General features: G+C 43.1%; 1 protein-coding gene across 4 annotated transcripts in view; it reads right to left on the reverse strand.

Annotated features, from left to right (window-relative positions):
* The window catches only part of LOC115150857 (semaphorin-3F), a 95,357-nt gene that overhangs the window by 38,510 nt on the left and 31,358 nt on the right, over window positions 1-25,489 (reverse strand). For all 4 annotated transcript variants that reach the window (XM_029694601.1, XM_029694603.1, XM_029694600.1 and 1 more), the window contains exons 3-4: window positions 798-958; window positions 298-360 (exon numbers count right to left, since the gene is read on the reverse strand). In XM_029694601.1, coding sequence (XP_029550461.1) covers window positions 298-360; window positions 798-958 — 224 coding nt within the window. The remainder of the gene's footprint in view (window positions 1-297; window positions 361-797; window positions 959-25,489) is intronic.

Consider the following 25,489-nt stretch of genomic DNA (forward strand, 5'->3'; position numbering starts at 1 on the left):
GGGTGGTTACTTTGAAGAATCTCAAATATAAAATAACACTTTTTTGGTTACTACATGATTCCAAATGTGTTATTTCATAGCTTTGATGTCTTCACTATTATTCTACAATGTAATGAGTAGGCGTAAAAATGAGTAGGCGTTGTCCAAACTTTTGACCGGAACTGTATATATATACTTTATAAATCGCTAAATATAGAAAATACATTTCTACATATTACAGGTGGCACAAGTCACCTGATCTGAAACATAAATCCTGAATTAGTCGTGTGGAGATCGAGAGTCAACAGAAATACTTACATTGGTGTCCTTCCCACTTAGAACACACTCAGTCTTCCTCTGCTGGGAGACAGGCCAGTGGAGCTGAAGGCAGGGGGGGAACTAAGGTCATTTTATAGCAATAACCCAACACATCGCACAACCCGTTCAACATCACTGGACTTTATAGATGTGGGGCTAAACCTGCCACAGGGTACTATTAGCCACCTTGGAATGGTCATATCCAGATTTTGTTTTTACAGTGTTTTACAACCTCTGTCTCCAGAAAATAGTGCAGTCCAATACAAACTGTAGGTGAGCAAATCAAAATGTCAGACACAGGGCAGCAAAATGAGACATATGACCCTCGGGAGCCGTTTTTGAGAGCTGAGGTAAAGGGTTAGCCTCACCCCGGATCATAGAGCTCTGGAGAGGAGAGGGGGGAGGAGAGGTGAGGGGAGGGGAGAAGGGTGAGGGGAGAAGAGGTGAGAGTAGGTAAGGGAAGGTGAAGAGGTACAGGGTTAGTGACTGTAAGGTCTTACAATGAGCGGCTCCTTGTTGATGTCATGCAGGTCCAGGGACAGGATGTAGTCCTTACTGCCAACGTACATGCGGTCATGGTCCTCGTCCATACGCAGGATACGGTAGTCAGACGTGTTGAGCAGATAGGCAAAGTGTTGGGCAGTGCCGGTGGACCTCAGCTCTGCAGAGAGGAGAGGGGGAACAAGAGAGCAAAATATCCATTAGGGAAAGACAGCTGCTGTACACAAACAGATTAACACACACATGCAGGCTCAACTGACACATTCCACCCCTGTCCTGCATACCCATGTGGGGTTATGGGATGGTTTTTTATCAACACTGTTGAAACCCAATACAGTCGATCAGTGACAAGTGCTAGAGAGCGTCTCATTGTGTTGCCATCTCAATACTGTCTTTCCTCCATATCTCTGTTAAATGCCGGCATGGACATCTGCCAAGGCTGCTTTTCTCTGGCCATCTGAAGGTCTGAGTGGGTCTTCTGCGGCTACATTAAGAATGCAGTTGACAGACATTCCTATGTCAAGAGTAACAGGACCCTTCCTATAGGCCCTTCCCTGTGAGACTTGAGTGTTTGTTTGATACGTTCTCCACGGTTCAGCAGCCATGTACAGACAGGGCAGTGCTGTTTGAGAGGCCCACTGTCTCTCCGCTGCTCTGGCCCTACACCAAAGACAAACAATCAATGTAGGGCTTAGCAGGGTGGCAATCATATACTGTTGCTTGACAAACATTGAGGTTTTACTCAATAAGCTTCTACTGAACTCATTTAGGAGTCCACCAAAAAACAACATATCCACGATGCCACAAATATCCTTCGTGTATGGTCATTTTTGTGGTTCAATTGTGGTGAGGAAAAAACAGTAGATGACAGAGAGGAAGGATGTAGATCTAATTCAATTATTTTACTGTTTACATACTATACATCAGAACTAAGGTATGCCTGCACATAATCAAAGGATCAACTTCAAATAAAATGGTTCTGTTGTATCACAGCTTCAAACGGTTCTGTTGTATCACAGCTTCAACTGGTCCTGTTGTATCACAGCTTCAACTGGTCCTGTTGTATCACAGCTTCAAACGGTCCTGTTGTATCACAGCTTCAACTGGTCCTGTTGTATCACAGCTTCAAATGGTTCTGTTGTATCACAGCTTCAAACGGTCCTGTTGTATCACAGCTTCAAACGGTTCTGTTGTATCACAGCTTCAAATGGTCCTGTTGTATCACAGCTTCAAATGGTCCTGTTGTATCACAGCTTCAACTGGTCCTGTTGTATCACAGCTTCAAACGGTCCTGTTGTATCACAGCTTCAACTGGTCCTGTTGTATCACAGCTTCAAATGGTTCTGTTGTATCACAGCTTCAAACGGTCCTGTTGTATCACAGCTTCAAACGGTCCTGTTGTATCACAGCTTCAAACGGTTCTGTTGTATCACAGCTTCAAACGGTCCTGTTGTATCACAGCTTCAAACGGTTCTGTTGTATCACAGCTTCAAATGGTTCTGTTGCATCACAGCTTCAAATGGTTCTGTTGTATCACAGCTTCAAATGGTTCTGTTGTATCACAGCTTCAAATGGTCCTGTTGTATCACAGCTTCAAATGGTTCTGTTGTATCACAGCTTCAAATGGTCCTGTTGTATCACAGCTTCAAATGGTTCTGTTGTATCACAGCTTCAAATGGTCCTGTTGTATCACAGCTTCAAACGGTTCTGTTGTATCACAGCTTCAAATGGTCCTGTTGTATCACAGCTTCAAATAGTCCTGTTGTATCACAGCTTCAAATGGTTCTGTTGTATCACAGCTTCAAATGGTTCTGTTGTATCACAGCTTCAAATGGTTCTGTTGTATCACAGCTTCAAATGGTTCTGTTGTATCACAGCTTCAAACGGTTCTGTTGTATCACAGCTTCAAACGGTTCTGTTGTATCACAGCTTCAAATGGTTCTGTTGTATCACAGCTTCAAATGGTTCTGTTGTATCACAGCTTCAACTGGTCCTGTTGTATCACAGCTTCAAATGGTCCTTTTGTATCACAGCTTCAAATGGTTCTGTTGTATCACAGCTTCAACTGGTCCTGTTGTATCACAGCTTCAAACGGTCCTGTTGTATCACAGCTTCAAATGGTTCTGTTGTATCACAGCTTCAAACGGTTCTGTTGTATCACAGCTTCAACTGGTCCTGTTGTATCACAGCTTTAAATGGTTCTGTTGTATCACAGCTTCAAATGGTTCTGTTGTATCACAGCTTCAAATGGTCCTGTTGTATCACAGCTTCAAATGGTCCTGTTGTATCACAGCTTCAAATGGTCCTGTTGTATCACAGCTTCAAATGGTTCTGTTGTATCACAGCTTCAAATGGTTCTGTTGTATCACAGCTTCAAATGGTTCTGTTGTATCACAGCTTCAAATGGTTCTGTTGTATCACAGCTTCAAATGGTTGTTGTATCACAGCTTCAACTGGTCCTGTTGTATCACAGCTTCAAAGTCAAAACCTGCACAACATAGTTTCAAATAACAAATCCTTCTGATATTGCAAAAGGGTAAAAATAAGTTTATTAATATCCATGTTTATGCAGGACCTGTTTCTAAACTGGTCACCCTACTCTGGGAATAAAACATGCCTCCATAAAGCCAAAGAAGGCGTGTGCTGTTTTATATTCAATCCCCTATGTTTGAACATGGTGAAAAATACATTCCTATTTGGTTGTCTGACTGTCTCTCAGGAAGTTATCTGAATACCAAGACAAGACGAAAGCCATCCCCAAGTCCTCCATCAAACCACAGGACCTTAAAATAAACTCCATCCACAGACGTTTCTCAACATACTTACCATGGAATCTGATATTACCAGTCTTCCATACCGTATCTAAATTTAACTCTGGGTTACGTCAATAATCAACGATTCATAGCATTAGATTTGCTATATTTGTACAGTTTGATTTAATAAGAGTGTCTGCCAAGGGTCTGTTTATAGGTCATCTGTGTGATTGACAGCTGTCGGGGCCCTATGCGTAAGAGCTGCGACATGTGGTCTCACCCCGTGATTATTTGTGTTTGAGAGTTGGGTTGAATGATGAGTCCCCATACTACACCCCTCTGTATATCATTGGCTATGTGCTACTGGATGTGAAGTTTAACACACATGCACACATGCTTGCACGTACGTACGCACACACACACAGACAGACACACAGACACACAGACAGACACACAGACAGACAGACAGACAGACAGACAGACAGACAGACAGACAGACAGACAGACAGACAGACAGACAGACAGACAGACAGACAGACAGACAGACAGACAGACAGACAGACAGACAGACAGACAGACAGACAGACAGAGAGAGAGACAGACACACACACACACACACTCCAGGGGCCAGTTCAAGCCCTTTCTGAACCAGTTTGTCAGCAACTCCTCAGCGTATGTTTGTTTTCAGAGAGTAGCTGAATGTGACCATCTGTTTGGTGAGGAGGGAGTCAGAGCACTACAGAGCAACAATAGACTCTATAGAGCTCTCCGTATCCAGCTCCAAAACATATGTAATCGAAGCCCATAATCATCTGATAATGGACGGATAATGGAGTCATAATGTACACTAAAGGGTGGTGACAAACCAAACATATGACCCTTTTACACATCTATAGCTAGCCCATAATCATCTGATAATGGACGGATAATGGAGTCATAATGTACACTAAAGGGTGGTGACAAACCAAACATATGACCCTTTTACACATCTATAGCTAGCTTGCCATATGTTAATTTTCCCCTAACCTAAAACCTTACACATTAAACATCCATAACACTTGAAATAAATACTGGTATACCTTAGATATGCATATTTAGATAATAATACTGTTATGCATTAGATATGCATATTTAGATAATAATACTGTTATGCATTAGATATTCATATTTAGATAATAACTCCCTCCCTCCCCTAGTCAGTGAAAAAACGTTCTCTAAACAAATACAGAACGTTTACCAGGCTGCGTAGAAAATCATATTCCATCTGTTCCTTAATGCTCCTGTAGCACTGCAATTAAAGCATTATTACGAGGAAACTACTGTTCCTATACTAACATTAGAGGCCATTCTCCCGGTGATTTGGCATTGAGCTCATTGTAAACCCAACATGCCACTTAGGCTTCTTGTTGTATCAGTCAGAGAAATGGAACTTCCTGATGTCTCGTCGGGGGTAAATACACAAGACAAAATGAGGAGGAAATCTGAAAGGAAAAGTCTGCCAGCTACTGTACATTATCCCCTGCTCTCCTCTCCCCTCCTCTGCCCAGCTTGACCCAGCTTGACCCAGCTCGACCCAGCTCGACCCTGCTCGACCCTGCTCGACCCTGCTTGACCCTCTGCTCAGACAGACACAAGCACCGGGGAGTGTGCTCATATTAAATGTTGATCCAGGGCTCATAATGGCGGGAGACTGGGCTCAGCTACACCACACTGCCTCAGAGGTCAGGCCACCTGTGGAAACAAGCCCAGGAGGCCTGGAGAGGGACTGGGCAAACACTGAGACACCATCAGCAAGCTAAGGCACACAACGACAGAGGGGAAAACGTGCATGATCAAGACGGATGGTGATTTTTAACCAGGCTGCTTAATTTGCTGTCAAACTATTTGACAAGCAGAAAGGGAGATTTGGTTGACTTTGGAGGGAACAGGGTGCCTCATACCACATTTTTTTTAAATGTAGTTTTGCTTACTTCATTCAAGACTTCCATCTATATAGCCAATCTAAGGCCTATTCCAAGAAGTGCTGGTTCTCTCTATATTACAGGACAGGTGCATGATCCCCAACAGTAGAGGGAGTGAAGCAGCAGGAATTAGACCTCTGCAGGGCAGGCCAGGGGAGTTTTAGTACAGGAAGAGGCTCCAAGCCTGAACTCCTCTGAGCTCTGTGAGTCATTCGCATTAGGGCAGGACGCCATTTTCACCACACAGACTTGGAGATTTGGAGACCTGGAGCAACATAAGAGCGTATATATTAGAGGCAGATCAGCTCTTAAAGTAGTCCATTACTGTGTGTGGGATTTTAGCTCACTCTGGGGGGCCTGTAGGACAGAGGGGGGCTTTGTTTTCGGGAGCGGACCAGTTCCCCCTGTTGAATGGCAATGGCTCTATTAGTGGGGAAAGTTAGACTTCCTGTTGCTGTTGAGGGAACCTGATCCGTGTACTCCTGATCCCTCAAACACACACACATACACACGCACACAAACACACGCACACAAACACACACACTGAAATGAACGTTACTCCCAGGAGTAATGGTGCACAGAGAGGAAGGTGATCCCACTGTAGCTTGAGCTGAGAATTCTCAGTAAAGTCATTGGTGGTGGTCCTGTCCTTTCTCTCTAGTCTACTGAGCAGGGATAATCCTCTGTCTGGGTATCTCTAGATGGTGCTGGCTTCCCATAATTAAACACCCCATTCTATTAGCAGAAAAGGTTATGTTAGTGGATGTAGCTTGGAGTCATGTAAGATGAAGCCCAAACCCACTGTTTCTTAATAGCCTATTCTCTGGCAGATGCCCCAAGTCCCCAACTCCTCAGCCAGCCATCATACAGCCCAAACTCAAGCTCAAGGTCACACATGACACATTGACACATGATTAGAGGGAGCAACAGGTTAAAATGCATATGTGCACTTCACTATGTTGTGAAATGGCCACAGATTCTAATTCCCCATCTCTAATGGTTCAGGGTAAGTCCTAAGGACTTCCTCTGTGATTACACAGAAAGGGGCCAGAGAGCCTGTCAATCCATGTTTCTGGTGGCTACAGGAGGGAGGCAGAAATCAAAGGCAGAACTCAGAAGCCCCACAGTCAAACAGGGTCAGTCCTCCTGAGAGAATACTTGGCCACTAACGGTGAGATCCCATGGCTGCAGGCACGCATGTTACAACATACAGGTAACTGCCAAAATAAAGGAAACACTTGAGTAAATGAGCACGCATGTATATTGAAAGCAGGTGCTTCCACACAGATGTGGTTCTTGAGTTAATTAAACAATTATCCTCCCATCATGTTTAGGGTCTTGAGTAAAAATACCCAGTTGCCCATTATTTTGGCTACCATGACTAGAAGAAGAGATCTCAATGACTTTTATAGAGGGGTCTCTAAGGAGCATAGGGGGTTTAAAGGGTGTGTGTGTGTCTATACGAATTGAACACTTATGGGAGATTCTAGAGCGGAGCCTGAGACAGCATGTTCTACCACCATCAACAAATTATGGAATTTCTCATGGAAGAATGTTATCGCATACATCCAATAGAGTTCCAAACACTTGTAGAATCTATGCAAAGGCGCATTAAAGCTGTCCTGGCCACTCGTGGTGGCCCAATGCCCTATTAAAACACTTTATGTTGGTGTTTCCTTTATTTTGACAGTTACCTATAACTCCCCATTTTCAATTAATTGCCTGTGGGTCTAGATTACTTTATTTTTTTTATTGGGCATATATTCTATATTCTTGAGATCCCCTGGCAAAACTGGACATCTCCATTTCAAGTTTATGTATTTTTTTATCGGTTAATGCTGTCTTATATAATATACTGAACAAAAATATATACGCAACATGCAACAATTTCAAATTTTACTGAGTTACAGTTCATAAAAGGAAATTAGTCAATTGAAATAAATTCATTAGGCCTTAATCTATGGATTTCACATGACTGGGTAGGGGCACAGCCATGGGTGGGCCTGGGAGGGCATAGGCCCACCCACTTGGGAGCCAGGCCCAGCCAATTAGAATGTTTTTCCCCATAAAAGGGCTTTATTACAGACAGAAATAATCCTCAGTTTTCATCAGCTGTCTGGGTTGCTGGTGTCAGACAGCTGGTGTCAGGTGAAGAAGCCGGAAGTGGAAATTCTCTAAAATGACGTTGGAGGTTGCTTATGGTTGAGACATTAACATTAAATTCTCTGGCAACAGCTCCGTTGGAAATTCCTGAAGTCAGCATGCCGATCGGCTCACAGCCCTCAAAGCTCATCACTAAGCTAAGGACCCTGGGACTAAACACCTCCCTCTGCAACTGGATCTTGGACTTCCTGACGGCCCGCCCCCAGGTGGTAAGGGTAGGTAACAACACATCCGCCACGCTGATCCTCAACATGGGGGCCCCTCAGGGGCGTGTGCTCAGTCCCCTCCTGTACTCCCTGTTCACTCATGACTGCATGGCCAGGCACGACTCCAACACCATTATTAGGTTTGCCGATGACACAACAGTGGTAGGCCTGATCACCGACAATGACGAGACAGCCTATAGGGAGGAGGTCAGAGACCTGACCGTGTGGTGCAAGGACAACAACCTCTCCCTCAACGTGATCAAGACAAAGGATATGATTGTGGACTACAGGAAAAGGAGGACCGAGCACGCCCCCATTCTCATCGACGGGGCTGTAATGGAACAGGTTGGCATCCACATCACCAACAAACTAACATGGTCCAAGCACACCAAGACAGTCGTGAAGAGGGCACGACAAAACCTATTTCCCCTCAGGAGACTGAAAAGATTTGGCATGGGTCCACAAATCCTCAAAAGTTTCTACAGCTGCACCATCGAGAGCATCCTGACGGGTTGCATCACTGCCTGGTATGACAACTGCTCGGCCTCCGACCGCAAGGCACTACAGAGGGTAGTGCGTACGGCCAAGTACATCACTGGGACCAAGTTTCCTGCCATCCAGGACCTCTATACCAGGCGGTGTCAGAGGAAGACCCTAAAAATTGTCAAACTCCTGCCACCCTAGTCATAGACTGTTCTCTCTGCTACCGCACGGCAAGCGGTACCGGAGCACCAAGTCTAAGTCCAAGAGGCTTCTAAACAGCTTCCCCCACCCTCTTTTACGCTGCTGCTACTCTCTGATATTATCTATGCATAGTCACTTTAATAACTCTACCTATATGTACATATTACCTCAATTACCTTGACTAACCGGTGCCCCCACACATTGACTCTGTACCGGTACCCACAGTAGCTTCACTATTATTATTTTACTGCTGCTCTTTAATTATTTGTTCGTTTTATTTCTTTTTTTTTGTATTTTTCTTAAAACTGCATTCTTCGATAAGGGCTTGTAAGTAAGCATTTTACTGTAAGGTTGTATTCGGCGCATGTGACAAATAAAATTTGATTTGATTTCGATTTGAATTGCATGGTCCCTGAAAACTTGAGACATCTGTGGCCGTTGCGTTGTGACAAAACTGCACATTTTAGAATGGCCTTTTATTGCCCCAAGCACAAGGTGCACCTGTGTAATGATTATGTTGTTTAATCAGCTTCTTGATATGCCACACCTGTCAGGTGGATGAATTATCTTGGCAAAGGAGAAATGCTCACTAACAGGGATGTAAACAAATGTGTGCCCAAAATTTGCGAGAAATAAGCTTTTTGTGCGTATGAAAAATGTCTGAGATCTTTTATTTAAGCTCAATAAACATGGGACCAACACTTTACATGTTGCGTTTATATTTTTGTTCAGTATTTAATGCACGATCCACTCAAATAACCAAAAGAAGTAGAAATTGTAGATTCATAATTTAGACTGTATTAATGAATCATGTTTTGTGGTGGGCTTAGAAACATGAGCACTTCCTCGCATTAAGGACAGATTACTTCATCTACCATGATTTAAGAGTATATTTACTTTCCTGGCAAATCTACAAGACCAATGAGGCGAATGATTGAATAATGGAAAATGTTTGACTGTATGGTTAAACATAACACAGGGGGAAAAAATACTTCTGGCACCCAACTGTGCGGCTCACATTAGCTACATGAACTTGATGTGGGTGTTCCACCCGGCTACATACCGTATTTCTCTGGTTTCGAATTGGGTAAATTAAAAGTGTGGGCCCTGCCAAAGAAAGACAGAACAGGGCATGTTGCTGCATGAAGACTGTGTCTCTGCGGAGGCCTGGAGGAAGGGGAGGGTGGCAGAGTGGAGGGAAACAGGGTTGGGGGGCTGAATAGTTACATGGAATCGGCCAGATTGAGGATAGGGGCAGGGGTTGCAAAAATATCTGGTTTTATACCACATGAGCCATCTAGGTTCTGTGGTTTCCTTTTTAAATATGACAGTCTCTCCTTAGTGGAATTGTAGTGAGTTTTAAGGCTAGAATACATGCAGTAACATCAGTCTATCCGGTTAAACCATATCCATTCACTGGGACATATTTATTGAAAAACCAACAATGCGATTTGGATACACTAACACAAGCCTGTACTACTACTACTGGAGTCCTGAGGCAGTTTTCAGCTCCTTGGAGCGAGGCGAGGTGTGTGAGTTCACACACACTGGAGTGGCAGGAGTGATAATTAGGGTGTTTAAGAGGGGGCGGGAGAAGTGGCATGCTCACTCACATGAAAGGAAGTGCATGTCAGAAACCGGGGTCTAATATTTTAAAAGCTGTCAATGTAGTGAAGAAAAATGGCAAAGTGGTCAACACTACTCCTTTACGCCCACTCCATTTCAACACCAGTGGACGGGATCTCAAACCCTATAGATTTAGGACCTAAGGAAAAAACGAACACCAATAGGAAGGGCATGAGTTGCCATGTTGGCAGTTCTGTCAGATTTTTATGAGGTGCAGTAATGTGTCAACCAGGCAACGGTGCCACAGGTTTAACAGATTTACCCGTCATCCATTACCTTATGGAAATCTAAGTCAGACATTCTCATTAACGTCTGTGTTATTCTTCTCTCCCTGCCATAATTAGGAAGTGTCTGCTGCCTGTAGCCCTGTACATATAAGAAAGGCTCATTTGTTCTCAGGCAGAGTAAATGTCAGTGGTTGGTTTAGGCCTGCCAGGGGTATGATGGACCTGGGAATGGGCTCGGCGCTCAGGCTCTGCTATCTGGAGATCAGAGCTACAACCATTCCCTGTGCCATTCTGTCCCTGTCTAGTCCAAACTGTAAGAGAAAAACATGATGTGGCAGCTTAATGCTGCCAAGAAGGTTCTCCTTCACGGTTCCACTGTAAACATGCTTCAACTAGTTTGCGGACAAATATGAGAAAATTCTTCATGCAGCGTTTTGGTTGATTTATCATCTAACGATAGATGTATCTAATCACCATAGCCACTAAAATAATGTGAGAGATGTGTATGTAATCAGAGTTTTTCAGGAAGAGGTAATCAGCTGTTAATGAGCCAGCTTGTGATTAACTCTGGAAATGCAGTGTGATATTTAGCGGTTGGGCGTGTATGAATTTGCACCTCACTACCAAGTGTCAGGACAAAGCAGTAAAAGTAAATGTGATGAGGCAGTTAACTGGTACAGCCTCTGAAACAACCACAGTGTTACTCTAAGAACGTTATCGGAGTATGTGACCTCGTCCTACCAGGGAAAGATGCCACCATAACCAGAACCGTGGGGAATCCAGTATAGTTTAGTTACAAAGATATGGTCCATCTCCAGATACCTGCATGTCTACGACCAGTTGTTACCTTTCTCACAGTGACTTCCTGTTAGTGCTGAGCGATTAGTGCTTTTTGAGTTCGGTTTGGATTCGGTTCAATTATTTTTTTTAAGAAATACGGTTTTCGATTTGTTTCAAAAAACATTTTCAACATTAAAAGCTTTATGAAATAATCACATTAAAATGATTTTAGAGCTTTTTAATGGAAATTCCAAAGGCAATAGTGAACATTAAATAGCCAAAACATAGAAAATATTCTATTGTCTCTGTCAGGTCCACATTGGATAGACATCAATAGAAAAATAAGAAATTACTATGAAATCATTCAATATTTACATTTAGTTTTTATTTGATTGCTTTATTATTTTTATAAGTCATCATCTGATTCCTGCTCAGGCAGTAGCAGCCAGCCAGCCAAACCATCTAAAGTTATCTCTGTGCTCCCCATACTGTACTGTCATTAGTCATCCTATTTAGCTAGGCTAGCCTGACTAAGTATGCTGCAGAACTGTGTAACTAAATAATTTTACTAGTTCATCAAAGTAGATAAGGCATATATTTTCACAAACTGTCTGCATCCCTCTCGTCATTGTGTTGTGCACATTCCTCCCTCATGTGGTCTATACAGTCTGTATATATCAAACCTAATGTAGCAGGCGTAAAAGTTTATCTACAGTGGAAGTCAGAAGTTTACATATACCTTAGCCAAATACATTTAAACTCAGTTTTTCACAATTCCTGACATTTAATCCTAGTAAAAATTCCCTTTCTTAGGTCAGTTAGGATCATCACTATTTTAAGAATGTGAAATGTCAGAATAATAGTAGAGAGAATGATTTATTTCAGCTTTTATTTCTTTCATCACATTCCCAGTCGGTCAGAAGTTTACATACACTCAATTCATGTTTGGTAGCATTGCCTTTAAATTGTTTAACTTGGGTCAAACGTTTATGGTAGCCTTCAACAAGCTTCCCACAATAAGTTGGGTGAATTCTGGCCCATTCCTCCTGACAGAGCTGGTGCAATTGAGTCAGGTTTGTAGGCCTCCTTGCATGCACACACTTTTTCAGTTCTGCCCACAAATTGTCTATGGGATTGAGGTCAGGGCGTTCCTGTACTCCCTGTTCACCCACGGCTGCATGGCCAGGCACGACTCCAACACGATCATTAAGTTTGCAGACAACACAACAGTGGTAGGCCTTATCACCGACAACGACGAGACAGCCTATAGGGAGGAGATCAGAGACCTGGCCGGGTGATGCCAGAATAACAACCTATCCCTCAACATAACCAAGACTAAGGAGATGATTGTGGACTACAGGAAAAGGAGGACCGAGCACACCCCCATTCTCATCGACGGGGCTGTAGTGGTGCAGGTTGAGAGCTTCAAGTTCCTTGGTGTCCACATCAACAACAAACTAGAAACACCAAGACAGTCGTGAAGAGGGCACGACAAAGCCTATTCCCCCTCAGGAAACTAAAAAGATTTGGCATTGGTCCTGAGGTCCTCAAAAGGTTCTACAGCAAGGCACTACAGAGGGTAGTGCGTACGGCCCAGTACATCACTGGGGCTAAGCTGCCTGCCATCCAGGACCTCTACACCAGGCGGTGTCAGAGGAAGGCCCTAAAAATTGTCAAAGACCCCAGCCACCCCAGTCATAGACTGTTCTCTCTACTACCGTATGGCAAGCGGTACCGGAGTGCCAAGTCTAGGACAAAAAGGCTTCTCAACGGTTTTTATCCCCAAGCCATAAGACTCCTGAACAGGTAATCAAAAGGCTACCCGGACTATTTGCATTGTGTGCCCCCCCCCCAACACCTCTTTTTACGCTGCTGCTACTCTCTGTTTATCATATACGCATAGTCACTTTAACTATACATTCATGTACATACTACCTCAATTGGGCCGACCAACCAGTGCTCCCGCACATTGGCTAACCGGACTATCTGCATTGTGTCCCGCCACTCACCACCCGCCAACCCCTCTTTAACGCTGCTACTACTCTCTGTTCATCATATATGCATAGTCACTTTAACCATATCTACATGTACATACTACCTTAATCAGCCTGACTAACAGGCCTTGCTACTTTTATATCCTCGCTACTGTATATAGCCTGTCTTTTTACTGTTGTTTAATTTCTTTACTTACCTATTGTTCACATAACACCTTTTTTGCACTATTAATTAGAGCCTGTAAGTAAGCATTTCACTGTAAGGTCTACACCTGTTGTATTTGGCGCACGTGACAGATAAACTTTGATTTGATTTGATCTCCACTACAGTGGAACAAGATTAAGCCTGACACCACCACTGACATCCCCTCGGTCCCAGTTTGCACACATGAGCGACAGGGGAGCCTCTTCTAATCAGCAGCCCAGAGCCAACAGGTACTTTGATTTGCCTTTAACAGCTCCTTTCAACACGACTTCTCTTCATGTCAAACATTAACAGGAGTTATTTGGCTTTGAGTTGGCTACATGCATCAAAGCCCGAGGAGAGGTGACACATGTAAAAAGAATGCCTGTGTGATTGCTGGAGGTTGGTACTGTAGAGAGCATGAGTTAGTGGAAGCTCCTCAGAGGAGGAAGGGAAGGACCATCCTACTCAGTGAATTTCAGAAAACCAATACTAAATATAATAATATCAACAAATAACTGATTAAAACCCAATGTTTTGTAGTGAAGGTCTACATTAGCCTCAACAGCACTCTCTGGGTAGCACCATGGTGTAGCCGGAGGACTACTTTCCATCCTCCTCTAGGGATATTGACTTCCATACAAAACCTAGGAGGCTCATAGTTTTCACCCCCTTCCATAGATTTACACAGTAATTATGACAACGTCCTATCAGAGCTCTTGCAGAATGAACTGACATATTGTCCACCCAATCAAAGAATCAGAGAATGAATTTAGTACTGAAAGCGTAGCTAGCACTGCAGTGCATAACATGTAGTGAGTAATTGACTCAAAGAGGAAGAAAAGCAACAGTTTTGAACAATTTAATGTATTCAAAAAATAAGAAGAAGCAGCAGAGAGAGAGAGAGAAAGAGAGCTAGCTATATTTTGTTAGCTAATGCAGCTAGCTAACTACTCAGAGAATAATGTTAGCTAGCTGGCTAAGGCTATCCAACACTGGAACCAAAGATTTTTATAACTAACCAAAGATAGACCACAGTCTGTTATTTCCAATGGGAACAAATTAGTCATAGAACATGCAATGAGAGGGGCAGAGCCAATTAAGAGCTAGCGTTCTAGCATGTATTTGCATATTTCTGTTAGGGAACGCCTACTCTGTGAAGTGAGAGATGCATTAAGTCAATTCGCCATTGCACTCCTTCTAAACAAAACTTTTTTTTTTACTTTGGCAAAGGGTAAAATCTACAAAACTTAGTCCACTCTGTTCATAACAGATTCTAGTTTCGGGAACAGAAAACGGAATTGAAATTAAATGTTTCATTGATGAGAAAATGTGCAAAATGTCAGCCAAAATTCATCTCACTCCATCTTTCATTGCCTTCCAATGGGCGTCCTCTCATCACAATATTTGGTAGTTGAGTGGAAACGCCAACCGGATGCTTCACACTTATACATCCGGTGAAATATCTGGCTTATCATTCTATCTGTGCTGGAACTCATCCAAGTCAAGGTAAGCTTTCGGTTATATTAATTTATTGCCACCGGGGCCCGCCGGTGTAACTGCTAAACTGTTTGATGTACATTGTACTGCGTGATTGTAGTGGGTTTACTAGCGCGTTAGTTCTAGTAGGTATGTTGACTATGGTTTGGCTTGGAAAGGTTTTTTTGCCTGGTCACAGACAGCCATTGTGTTGTGCACTGAAGTCCACAAGTGAATGGGTAAAGGTGAGAGGAAAGTGTGTAGATGCGAGAAGGAATTATACAACGAGCAAAGTGATGATGCTGTTTGTATGTGGTTGCTCTGAAAGTGAACTGTGTGTGCAGGTGATCAGGGGCATATTCCTTCTGCTGATTCTGTTGAAAAATGTTTCTTAACCGGAAGCAAACAGAACGAAGTGGGGAACCCAGAGATAAAAATCTGAATTTGTCCAATAGAAACTATAATTTGCAACTTTTTGGACTAATCACTGTCTGTCACTTTGATTACACCACTTTATTTTGTAGTAGCCTAAACCTATCGATGTTACATTTAATGGAATATGAATGACAGTCATCCAATATGATGTTATAGAAATAAGATCATGCTCATAAAACAAAAATGTCCTCCCTACTTTTAAACAGCACCGACCGCCACTGGTATGAGTAGCTGTGCTACTTAAATGAAAAGGAATGATGATAAGAGCATGGGACATGGAAATACAGCAGCTGCTGCTTACTTAGCTAGTGCTTCTAGAAAACCACTGAGGGTTCAAGCATAATGGACAGGGTCAGAGTGGCTGGCAGTCTCAGATCAGACAGCAAATATGAATCACCAAATAACGAAGATACAAGAGCACGGCGTCATGGTTAGAATGAGGAGATACTGTATGATCAGTCTTCCTTGGTGATGCCTTAGAGGCCAATGGAGAGGGGGTGATAAACTAACGTTTCTGTCTCTCAGTGGTGTGGTCATGCTTCCCTGCACGCTGTATTTTAGTATCTAAGTGCAGAGACAGCCCAGCGCTTTGTTGCTGGGGAAGCAAACAAATAGAGACATGACAGCATGCCTGTGTCATGTGCTGTGTGTGTTACCTAACTGCTGTCTCTTACACGTAGAGCTATAACCGAAACCTTTGCAATTTCATTTTATTAGTAGCCTATGTGAATACCAATACTCTACTTAATTTCTAGCTTCTCCTGCAGGAAACATACCTGTATATACAGCAAGAAAGCCACGCTAAAGCGAATCCTCAGGCATCTTTGATTTTACAACTGCACAGGGTACTATATCATCCCACCCCATCTCGCCCGCTGTCCCACAATAATGCATAAATACCCAGGCATTCACGGCATGCTGTTGATAGTCTCTTGCATAGAGCTCCCTTAATATTAAAAAGGTGTGAACCCAGAACTGCTTAAGAATGTCTCAAAGCATGGCGTGTGAGTGTGTGTGTGTGTGTGTGTCACATGAATATGCATTACCAGATGAAGATCATTAGTGTATAGCTCTGACCCCCGCAGAGTTCAGAGGTTGTGCTGTGATGTCCCTCTATGCCTCTGACACATCTCTGTTTACCACCATCGCCACCTCATTATCACCCCCTACCCCCCACCCCCGACCCCGGGACTCACCCACCCTGTAATTAGGACCCACTCATGGCTGCTCCCTTCCAGCTAAAGGCACCAATTTGTATTCACTGTCAGCTCTGATGGGCTGTCATGCGGAGTGATGGCCCTTCACTGGGGCCTCTGATTCCTGTCGCCTAAGCCCTCTCCTCTCCTGCTGCCAGCCAGCCCCACACCAGTGATGGACAGGCTTGGTGAGAGAGGATACAGGCTGGGAACATGTATGGGGAGAGGCATACTGTATGTTTGTCTCTAGCGCCATTCTAAATGTTGCAGCCGCAGACAGCTGTGGCCTACTTCAGTGTCAGGTTAACAACATGGATGGGAGGCGATGATGGATTTCTAAGGGAGAAGAAGACACTCTCCTCTTTTAATGTTTCATCTTGTTCAGAGGGTAGGGGGAGGCAAAATGTAATTAGAACAGTTTGTTTCGAAACAAGCAGAAATGGGAAGGAATTGCTTTGTTTGCCCAAGCACTGTCTAAGCACTCTCATACAGAGAAACAGCTTAAGAAAGGGTGCAATAGAAAGAGTGAGGAGAAGGAGAAGGTGAATGAGAGGGAAGGAGATCCTCCCTGGGTAAAACATCTCTCTCTCTCAGTGGTCATGTGCTTTATCTCCTTTTCAACAGTGACAAATCTCAACCCTGCTCCTATCTCACACGTCCCCTCCCCACATCTTCCCCATCGGACTGCGAGCCCAGTCAGTGTGTCTACACCACAGCCTGCTGTTAATCAGGTGCATTCTGGATCGAGTCCTCCCCCATCTCTTTCTCTGGGGGTTTGAAACCAAAGTTAAGATGATTATTGCAGACACACTCCTGTGTTGTATCTGTGTTGTAGGCACTCAGTGGATTTTAATGCTTGGAGAGATGACATGGCGTGTGTCTCTGGTCGACCGGCTTTGACCTGGTTTCCATCTCACAGTGTTTTGAGTGCTGTTCAGCAGTGCCGAGCATGCTCAAGCATCAGCTCTGAGACCAAGAGGTGAAAGGTCAGCAGTGGTCAGCAGTGGCCGGCCATGCTCCAGTATAATCTGGGATTAGCTCATTGTCAGGGTTATCTCCCCCCGGCCTGAGAGGAATCAGGAAACAGGGATTGTCCTGGGGTAAAGTGGCATTACTGCACAGTGCACAGAATCCAAATGAGCCTATGTTCACCAGGAGAGGAGGAGAGATGCAGAGACCAAACACACAGAGAAGAATGGGCAGAAAGAGGCTCATCCATGTTTCACTGAGCCCAGGGTCATGACCCCTGCCATCACTTTGAAGCAGTCTTCCATTAGGTTCCACTCAATGGAAGACAATGTGTGACTATGAATTACTATGCCCTGTCTACCCATGAATCACATGCATTAACAGTATGTGTCTAGCCACATTTATTGCAATTTCTGGCTTTCAGCCCCACAAAAAAAGATGATAAATAAAAAAGTTGCTGGCCAAAATGACCGTTGAGAAAAAAAAATTACATTGCAAAATAACGCTTTTTATTCATTGATGGATATACCAGTCGATGGAAATATATTTGACCATCATGCTTATCAGTCTATAGGGCAATTTGCATAATTTTGTGGATTTAAATGGTCCTGTGTGTATTTTCTTTAGTCATCATGTATCTTATTTATCCAACACAACTATCACACGCGCACAGAGGTAAAAAAAAGTATCCAATTGTCATACTTGAGTAAAAGTAAAGATACCTTAATAGAAAATGACAAGTAAAATTGAAAGTCACCCCGTAAAATACTACTTGAGTAAAAGTCTACAAGTATTTGGTTTTAAATATACTTAAGTATCAAAAGTAAACGTAATTGCAAAAATATACCTAAGTATCAAAAGTAAAAGAATAAATCATTTCAAATTGCTTATATTAAGCAAATTAGATGGCACTAATAAAAAATATATTTTACGAATAGCCAGGGGCACACGCCAACACTCTGACATCATTTACAAATGAAGCATTTGTGTTCAGTGAGTCCGGCAGATCAGAGGCAGTAGGGATGACCAGTGATGTTCTCTTGATATGTGGTGAATTGGACAATTTGCTGCTAAGCATTCAAAATGTAAAGAGTACTTTTGCGTGTCAGGGAAAATGTCTGAGGTAAAAAATACATTATCTTCTTTAGGAATGTAGTGGACTAAAAGTAAAAGTTGTCAAAAATATAAATAGTAAAGTAAAGTACAGATACCCCCCAAAACTACTTAAGTAGTACTTTAATGTATTTTTACACCACTGCTTTCCTTTTGATTCAGTGCACTTTTCTTTCTGCAAGGTAATTTTTTATGGTGTATAGAGGTAAAGCAATTGCTGTATTTTCCATAAATAAAACTGTCAATTGTTCACTTTTGGCATTTTTTACGTCAAGCAGAGGATATGGACATATATTTTTGACAACTTCTACTTTTAATCCACTGCATTCCTAAAGAAAATATGTACTTTTTTACTTCCACACATTTTCCCTGACACCAAAAAGTACTTGTTGCATTTGAAATGGCAGGCAGAGCAGAATTATGGCCCAATTCATGCACCTATCAATATAACACATTGTCATCCATGCTGCATCTGATCTGACAAACTCACTCAACACAAATACTCAGTTTTAAAAGATGTCTGAGTGTTGGAGTGTGCCCCGTCTGTCCGTAATCGTGGCTTCTGGTTTGCTTAATATAAGGAATTTGATGTACAGCATTTACTTAAAATGTTACTCAAGTATGACAATTGAGTAATTTTTCCACCACTGTACATATGTAAATTTGAAACCAGATACTTTTAGACTTTTACTCAAGTAGTATTTTACTTGGTGACTTACAGTATGTCATGCCATGATCTGTTTCACCTGTCCTTGTGCTTGTCTCCCCCCTCCAGGTGTCGCCCATCTTCCCCACTTATCCCCTGGGTATTTATACCTGTGGTTTCTGTCTGTCTTTGCCAGTTCGTCTTGTTTGTTCAAGTCAACCAGCGTTTTGTCTCAGCTCCAGCTTTTCCCCAGTGTGGCTTTTCTCGTCCTCCTGGTTTTGACCCTTGCCTGTCCTGACTCTGAGCCTGCCTGCCGTCCTGTGCCTTTTCCCCTACTCTGGATTACCGACCTTTGCCTGACCTGACCCTGGGCCTGCCTGCCGTCCTATACCTTGGCCCCACTACTCTGGATTATCGACCCCTGCCTGCCTTGACCTGTCGTTTGCCTGCCCCTGTTGCAACAAACATTGTTACTTCAACACAGTCTGCACTTGGGTTTTACCTAAAAACTGATACAGTATGTTGTCCCTTGAGTCATTTTCTTTTAAGGTATCTTTACTTTTACTCAAGTATGACAATTTAGTACTTTTTCCACCACTGAAGGAAAGTAAGAAGAGGGGTTTCAACTGAGTAAGAGAATGAGAGTCATGGGGAGATAAGATGCAGAGCTTTGGAAGACCGTTGGAAGATAATTGTACATATCTCTCTAACATTTAAGCAGTATCCTCACATCTAACGTGACCCCATATGATGACCCCTAAACGTACAGTTGAAGTCGTAAGTTTACATACACCTTAGGCAAATACATTTAAACTCAGTTTTTCACAATTCCTGACATTTAATCAAAGTAAAAAGTCTTAGGTCAGTTAGGATCACCACTTTATTTTAAGAATGTGAAATGTCAGAATAATAGTAGAGAAAATTGTTTATTTCACATTTCCAGTGGGTCAGAAGTTTACATACACTCAATTAGTGTTTGGTAGCATTGCCTTTAAATTGTTTCACTTGGGTCAAACGTTTCGGTTAGCCTTCCACAAGCTTCCCACAATAAATTGGGTGAATTTTGGCCCATTTCTCCTGACAGAGCTGATGTAACTGAGTCAGGTTTGTAGGCCTCCTTGCTCGCACAAACTTTTTCAGTTCTGCCTACACATTTTCTATAAGATTGATGTCAAAGCTTTGTGATGTCCATTTCAATACCTTGATTTCGTTGTCCTTAAGCCATTTTGACACAACTTGTAAGTGTGCTTGGGGTCATTGTCCATTTGGAAGACCCATTTGCGACCAATCTTTAACTTCCTGACTGATGTCTTGAGACGTTGCTTCAATATATCCACATAATTTTCCTACCTCATGATGCCATCTATTTTGTGAAGTGCACCAGTCCCTCCTGCAGCAAAGCACCCCCACAACATGATGCTGCCACCCCCATGCTTCATGGTTGGGATGGTGTTTCCTGGCTTGCAAGCCTCCCCCTTTTTCCTCCAAACATAACGATGGTCATTATGGCCAAACAGTTCTATTTTTATTTCATCAGACCAGAGGACATTTCTCCAAAAAGTACGATCTTTGTCCCCATGTGTAGTTGCAAACCGTAGTCTGGTTTTTTTTATGGCGGTTTTGGAGCAGTGGCTTCTTCCATGCTGAGCGGCCTTTCAGGTTATGTTGATATAGGACTCGTTTTACTGTGGATATAGATACTTTTGTACCTGTTTCCTCCAGCATCTTCACAAGGTCCTTTGCTGTTGTTCTGGGATTGATTTGCACTTTTCGCACCAAAGTACGTTCATCTCTAGGAGGCAGAACGCATCTCCTTCCTGAGCGGTATGATGGCTGCGTAGTCCCATGGTGTTTATACTTGCATACTATTGTTTGTACAGATGAACGTGGTACCTTCAGACATTTGGAAATTGCTCCCAAGGATGAACCAGACTTGTGGAGGTCTACAATTTGTTTTCTGAGGTCTTGGCTGATTTCTTTTGATTTTCCCATGATGTCAAGCAAAGAGACAATGAGTTTGAAGGTAGACCTTGAAATACATCCACAGGTTCACCTCCAATTGACTCAAATTATGTCAATTAGCCTATCAGAAGCTTGTAAAGCCATGACATAATTTTCTGGAATTTTCCATGCTGTTTAAAGGCACAGTCAACTTAGTGTATGTAAACGTCTGACCCACTGGAATTGTGATACAGTGAATTATAAGTGAAAAAGTCTGTCTGTAAACAATTGTTGGAAAAATTACTTGTGTCATGCACAAAGTAGATGTCCTAACCGACTTGCCAAAACTATAGTTCGTTAACAAGAAACGTGTGGAGTGGTTGAAAAACAAGTTTTAATGACTCCAACCTAAGTGTATGTAAACTTCCCGACTTCAACTGTAAATGTCCTATTTGTACACCAGTGTGGGGTCACAGTGTTGGACAGCATTATTGTTTCTCCTCATCCTGTGACGGACAGGAAGAACAGACAGAATGTGACAGAGGCCATTGTGACGGGGTTCTTCCTCCCACCAGCCACTAGACTCCTGCTGCTGCTTCACATTGGGCCTGGCCCCTACAGCACAGCGCCACCTCAGCGTTTATCTTCCTGACCTGTGGGAGGGAGATTGTGTGAAGGGAATGGCATTGTTTTGCCCTTTGTGTGAGTGTTTTCTGTTTTTAGGGAGGAATGAAGGAGGATAAACTAATTGCTTTATCAGCATCCTCTTCCCAAGTGTCCAACAGTTGCAGCCTGCACCCTTACATGGAGTTTGGTTAGGGGAGTTAGGATTAGTTATGGGGGTTGGGGCAGCGGGTGGCCCAGTCAGCCCCTCCGATAGCAACGGGCACGGCTCAGTCCCCAGGCAGGTGCCCCGTTTCCCATGCCGGAAGGACAGGAAAGGGGATTAGGAGTCAAAGCGGGTGTTTTCTCACGCTTATGTCAGCAGGGTCATGCATTTTGCCTCATCATTTTCTTTCTCTTTTGAGAGGGCACTCATCTGAAATAAAAGTGATTAGCCCATCACCAACAGCATGGTGTTTTTGGTCCGCTGCCGCCTCTCCGGGCCCCTCACCAAGCAGTCAGCTGAAGTACCCTACATCCCCAACACATGCTCCCATGGGAACGAGAGGCCACAGGGTTAACCCCTCCAGCACAACACTATCAGACAGCCAGCCCCAACCAGCCTCAGCCAGACACAGGGAGCAGAGAGCAGAAAGCAGAAGTCACTGAGCTCAAGCCATGGTGGTTTGTGACTGTGTGACAGTCCTTTAAACCTCCATGGCAGTTTTAAAGGGCCTTTCTAGCCTTGGCTGTCTGATCCGCTTCGGGAACCAGAAAGAGATAACAGTCTCCCTTAAGACACTAGCATTCTATCTGGTTAGAAAAATCCTGTCTTTCCACTTGTCATGTTTCTGTCAATGCTCTTGTCCCTTCACATTATTGGACAGTGGTTTACTTCTGTACAATACTCAATGTCCATTAAACATAACAATAATTCATAACATAATAATGACAGAATTGCTAAAACAATCTCAATTATTCTACTTCACTGTATGGATTGTATGGAATAATCAGCACAAGTTGGTAGGCCTACTTAAAAATGTACAGACAACTGTCACAAATGGTTCAGATGGCTTCCTGCAGTCCCCAGAGCTTTATCCGACTTAACTCTGCTCTACTCTACACCTGCTCTACTCCCAGTCCATGTGAGGTGGCGGTGTAAAGAAGATACAGGATAAGGGGAATGGGAGCCAGGGTCAGTGAGTTGGAGTTTGCCAAGCCGATTTAGTCCTCCTAGTTTGTCACTGGTAATCTCTCTGCAGCTAACAGGACGAGACAGGGGGTGGGAAGTACTTCAAGCTGATGAGGACAAGCTTTCTCTGATTCTAACTCTCCCTCTCTGACACACACATAAACACACACACACACTCGTTCAGACCAAAATAATCCCCAACATTCCTTATGTTTCTTAACAGCTTAAAGGGCAAAATTGAGAGGGCAATGGTTAAAGCTAGAATCCTTAGTTGCTACATCCATTTTTATATACTCATTGATTCTTGAAGGACATAACTTATAAATGCCTCATGAGCTTAGTTTAACTGTCGTACTACTTAAGAACCCCCAAAAAGCTGATTTAAATTGCAACCAACATTGCCCAGCGAACAACTTAGTCCTACTTTATGAGCAGACTAAGGGAGATTCATCCATTTGACAATCATTCCATACAACTGAAATAAAGTATTTCCTCGTTTTAACCAGGCAAATCTACTGTGTGGGAATTTACCCGATACGTATGAATGGAAAACTAATGTTGATGGTGTAGCCTACTCTTATTACTTTATTTGTTTCCAATTTATGTAATCCATTAAATACTTTAAAATAAAATGATCTGAATGTTCATTTCTTATCAAGATCAGGGGTAAATTTGTGATTGAGTTATGTAATATTTGGTTGATAGTTTATTGGGGGAGTGAGGAGTGAATCTAGACCAGTTGTCTGGTATCATAATCACTTGACACGGTAACAACAAGAGATCAACTGGTCGGCTGGTTCATTCTTGTAGGTTTTTCCATTTGCAATCAAGCTAGCAGCGGTTTAAAAAATCCAGTGTGTTAAGTTCTGCCTATTCGCTGAAATCAAGACATTATTTATATATCATGGATGGCCAATCCTTGCATCCATAGCTCTGCCTATGAATTTGAGCGTGGTTACATTTCTCCATGGCCATCCCTCAGCTTTTTTCCCAAAACAGAGGCGGGGTGCCGCTTTGTTATTTTTCAATTAATGATTCTGCCTTTAAGAATTGAAAGAATGAGATAATAGAAGACCAAGGTCAGAGAAAGAGAGTAAAGCAAGAAGCGTGTGAACGAGGCAACGTTCGTATCAGGCCGGTTCCTGAGCTGTTTAGTTTGGCTGTGCCTAGGAACTCAGCTAGCTACGAAGCCAAAGTATCCCTCATTCCCTTCCCTCAAACACCACAGCGTGACCTCCCCACACCCCCACACGCCGTACACCCGTCATCTCACCCTGGCCCCACGCCTCTGACAATATGCTTTCTGAATTAAGAGACACCCCATCTCCACCCCAGAGTGAGAGAGAGAATGGGGTCTATGTGAAGACGTCTTCATTCTGCCTGTCCGTGAGCCGAGCCAACCACAGCCAAGTCTCCTTTGTCGAAGGGGAAACACAGGGATATTATTCTAAATAAAGTAATGTGTGAGCTGCTAGCATAACAGGCCAACAGATCCTCAACTGGAGCACCCAGATTAATTTCCTCACTTTCACTAAATGAAAAGTGAATTACGTCAAAATGCATTTACCAACTGCAGGTGCAAGCAGTTTTAGCTGTGATATGCAATAGCTTTTTGGTGTGCACCTCTGCATGTTTTCATGCCAAACCGTACAATTTCACGACTAAACATAACATACTTTTGGATTAGGATTTACTCATACTGACCAGATACAGTATATGACCACATGTAACTGTATATTAACCAGCTAATCTATCAGGCCTATGGCAGATTAAACAAATACTGTACCCTAAAGCTGAATTGCATTTGTAGGGAGCAGAGATGACAGCAACACAAAATCATTCTTCCCTCTTGGTTCTGTTCTGTCCTGCTCATAGCACTAAACCCTAGTCTGCTTGACTGCAGCCCCCACCACTCTACTTCCCTCTGGTACTAGACCGACCGGGCACAGATGTCATTTTCAACCTCTATTCCACGTTGGCTCAACGTAATTTCATTGAAATGACGTGGAAACAACGTCGACTCAACTAATGTGTGCCCAGTGGGGAGAATGTGAAGAGACAAAACAAACCTTCATTTCCACTCATTACCTGATTGGCCTACAGCTCTGACAGGCTAATATTGTCTGTTCTGGGTGACCTTAATAGACGAAAACCAAACTGTCAATCATTGATTGCAGAGAGTTTTTACACTTTCACTAAAGAGGTCCCCTTTCAACATTGATCAATCAGCCAACAAGACACTGGGCCATGGTGGAAGAGGAGGAATTAGTTGACATTCAGAGAGAGAGAAAAGGGGGGGGGGGGGTAATGCAACTGGTACAAGTATGGAGTTTTTGTTGATCAGAATGGCAGGCATGTGACCAAAGCATACCAAACCCCAAAACAGTTCCTACATCCGACCTACCTACACTTGATCCCCAGGCATGAAAGAGTAGTCACCCTCTCGACTAAGCTAGTGCCAATACAGAGACCTAGCATGCCAGGCTAACCTGGCATGCTTCTGACCATAATGTCATTGGACATGCACGATATATACAAA

The sequence above is a fragment of the Salmo trutta genome, chromosome 16 (genome assembly GCF_901001165.1).
Source record: "Salmo trutta chromosome 16, fSalTru1.1, whole genome shotgun sequence".
NCBI classification, from domain to species: domain Eukaryota; kingdom Metazoa; phylum Chordata; class Actinopteri; order Salmoniformes; family Salmonidae; genus Salmo; species Salmo trutta.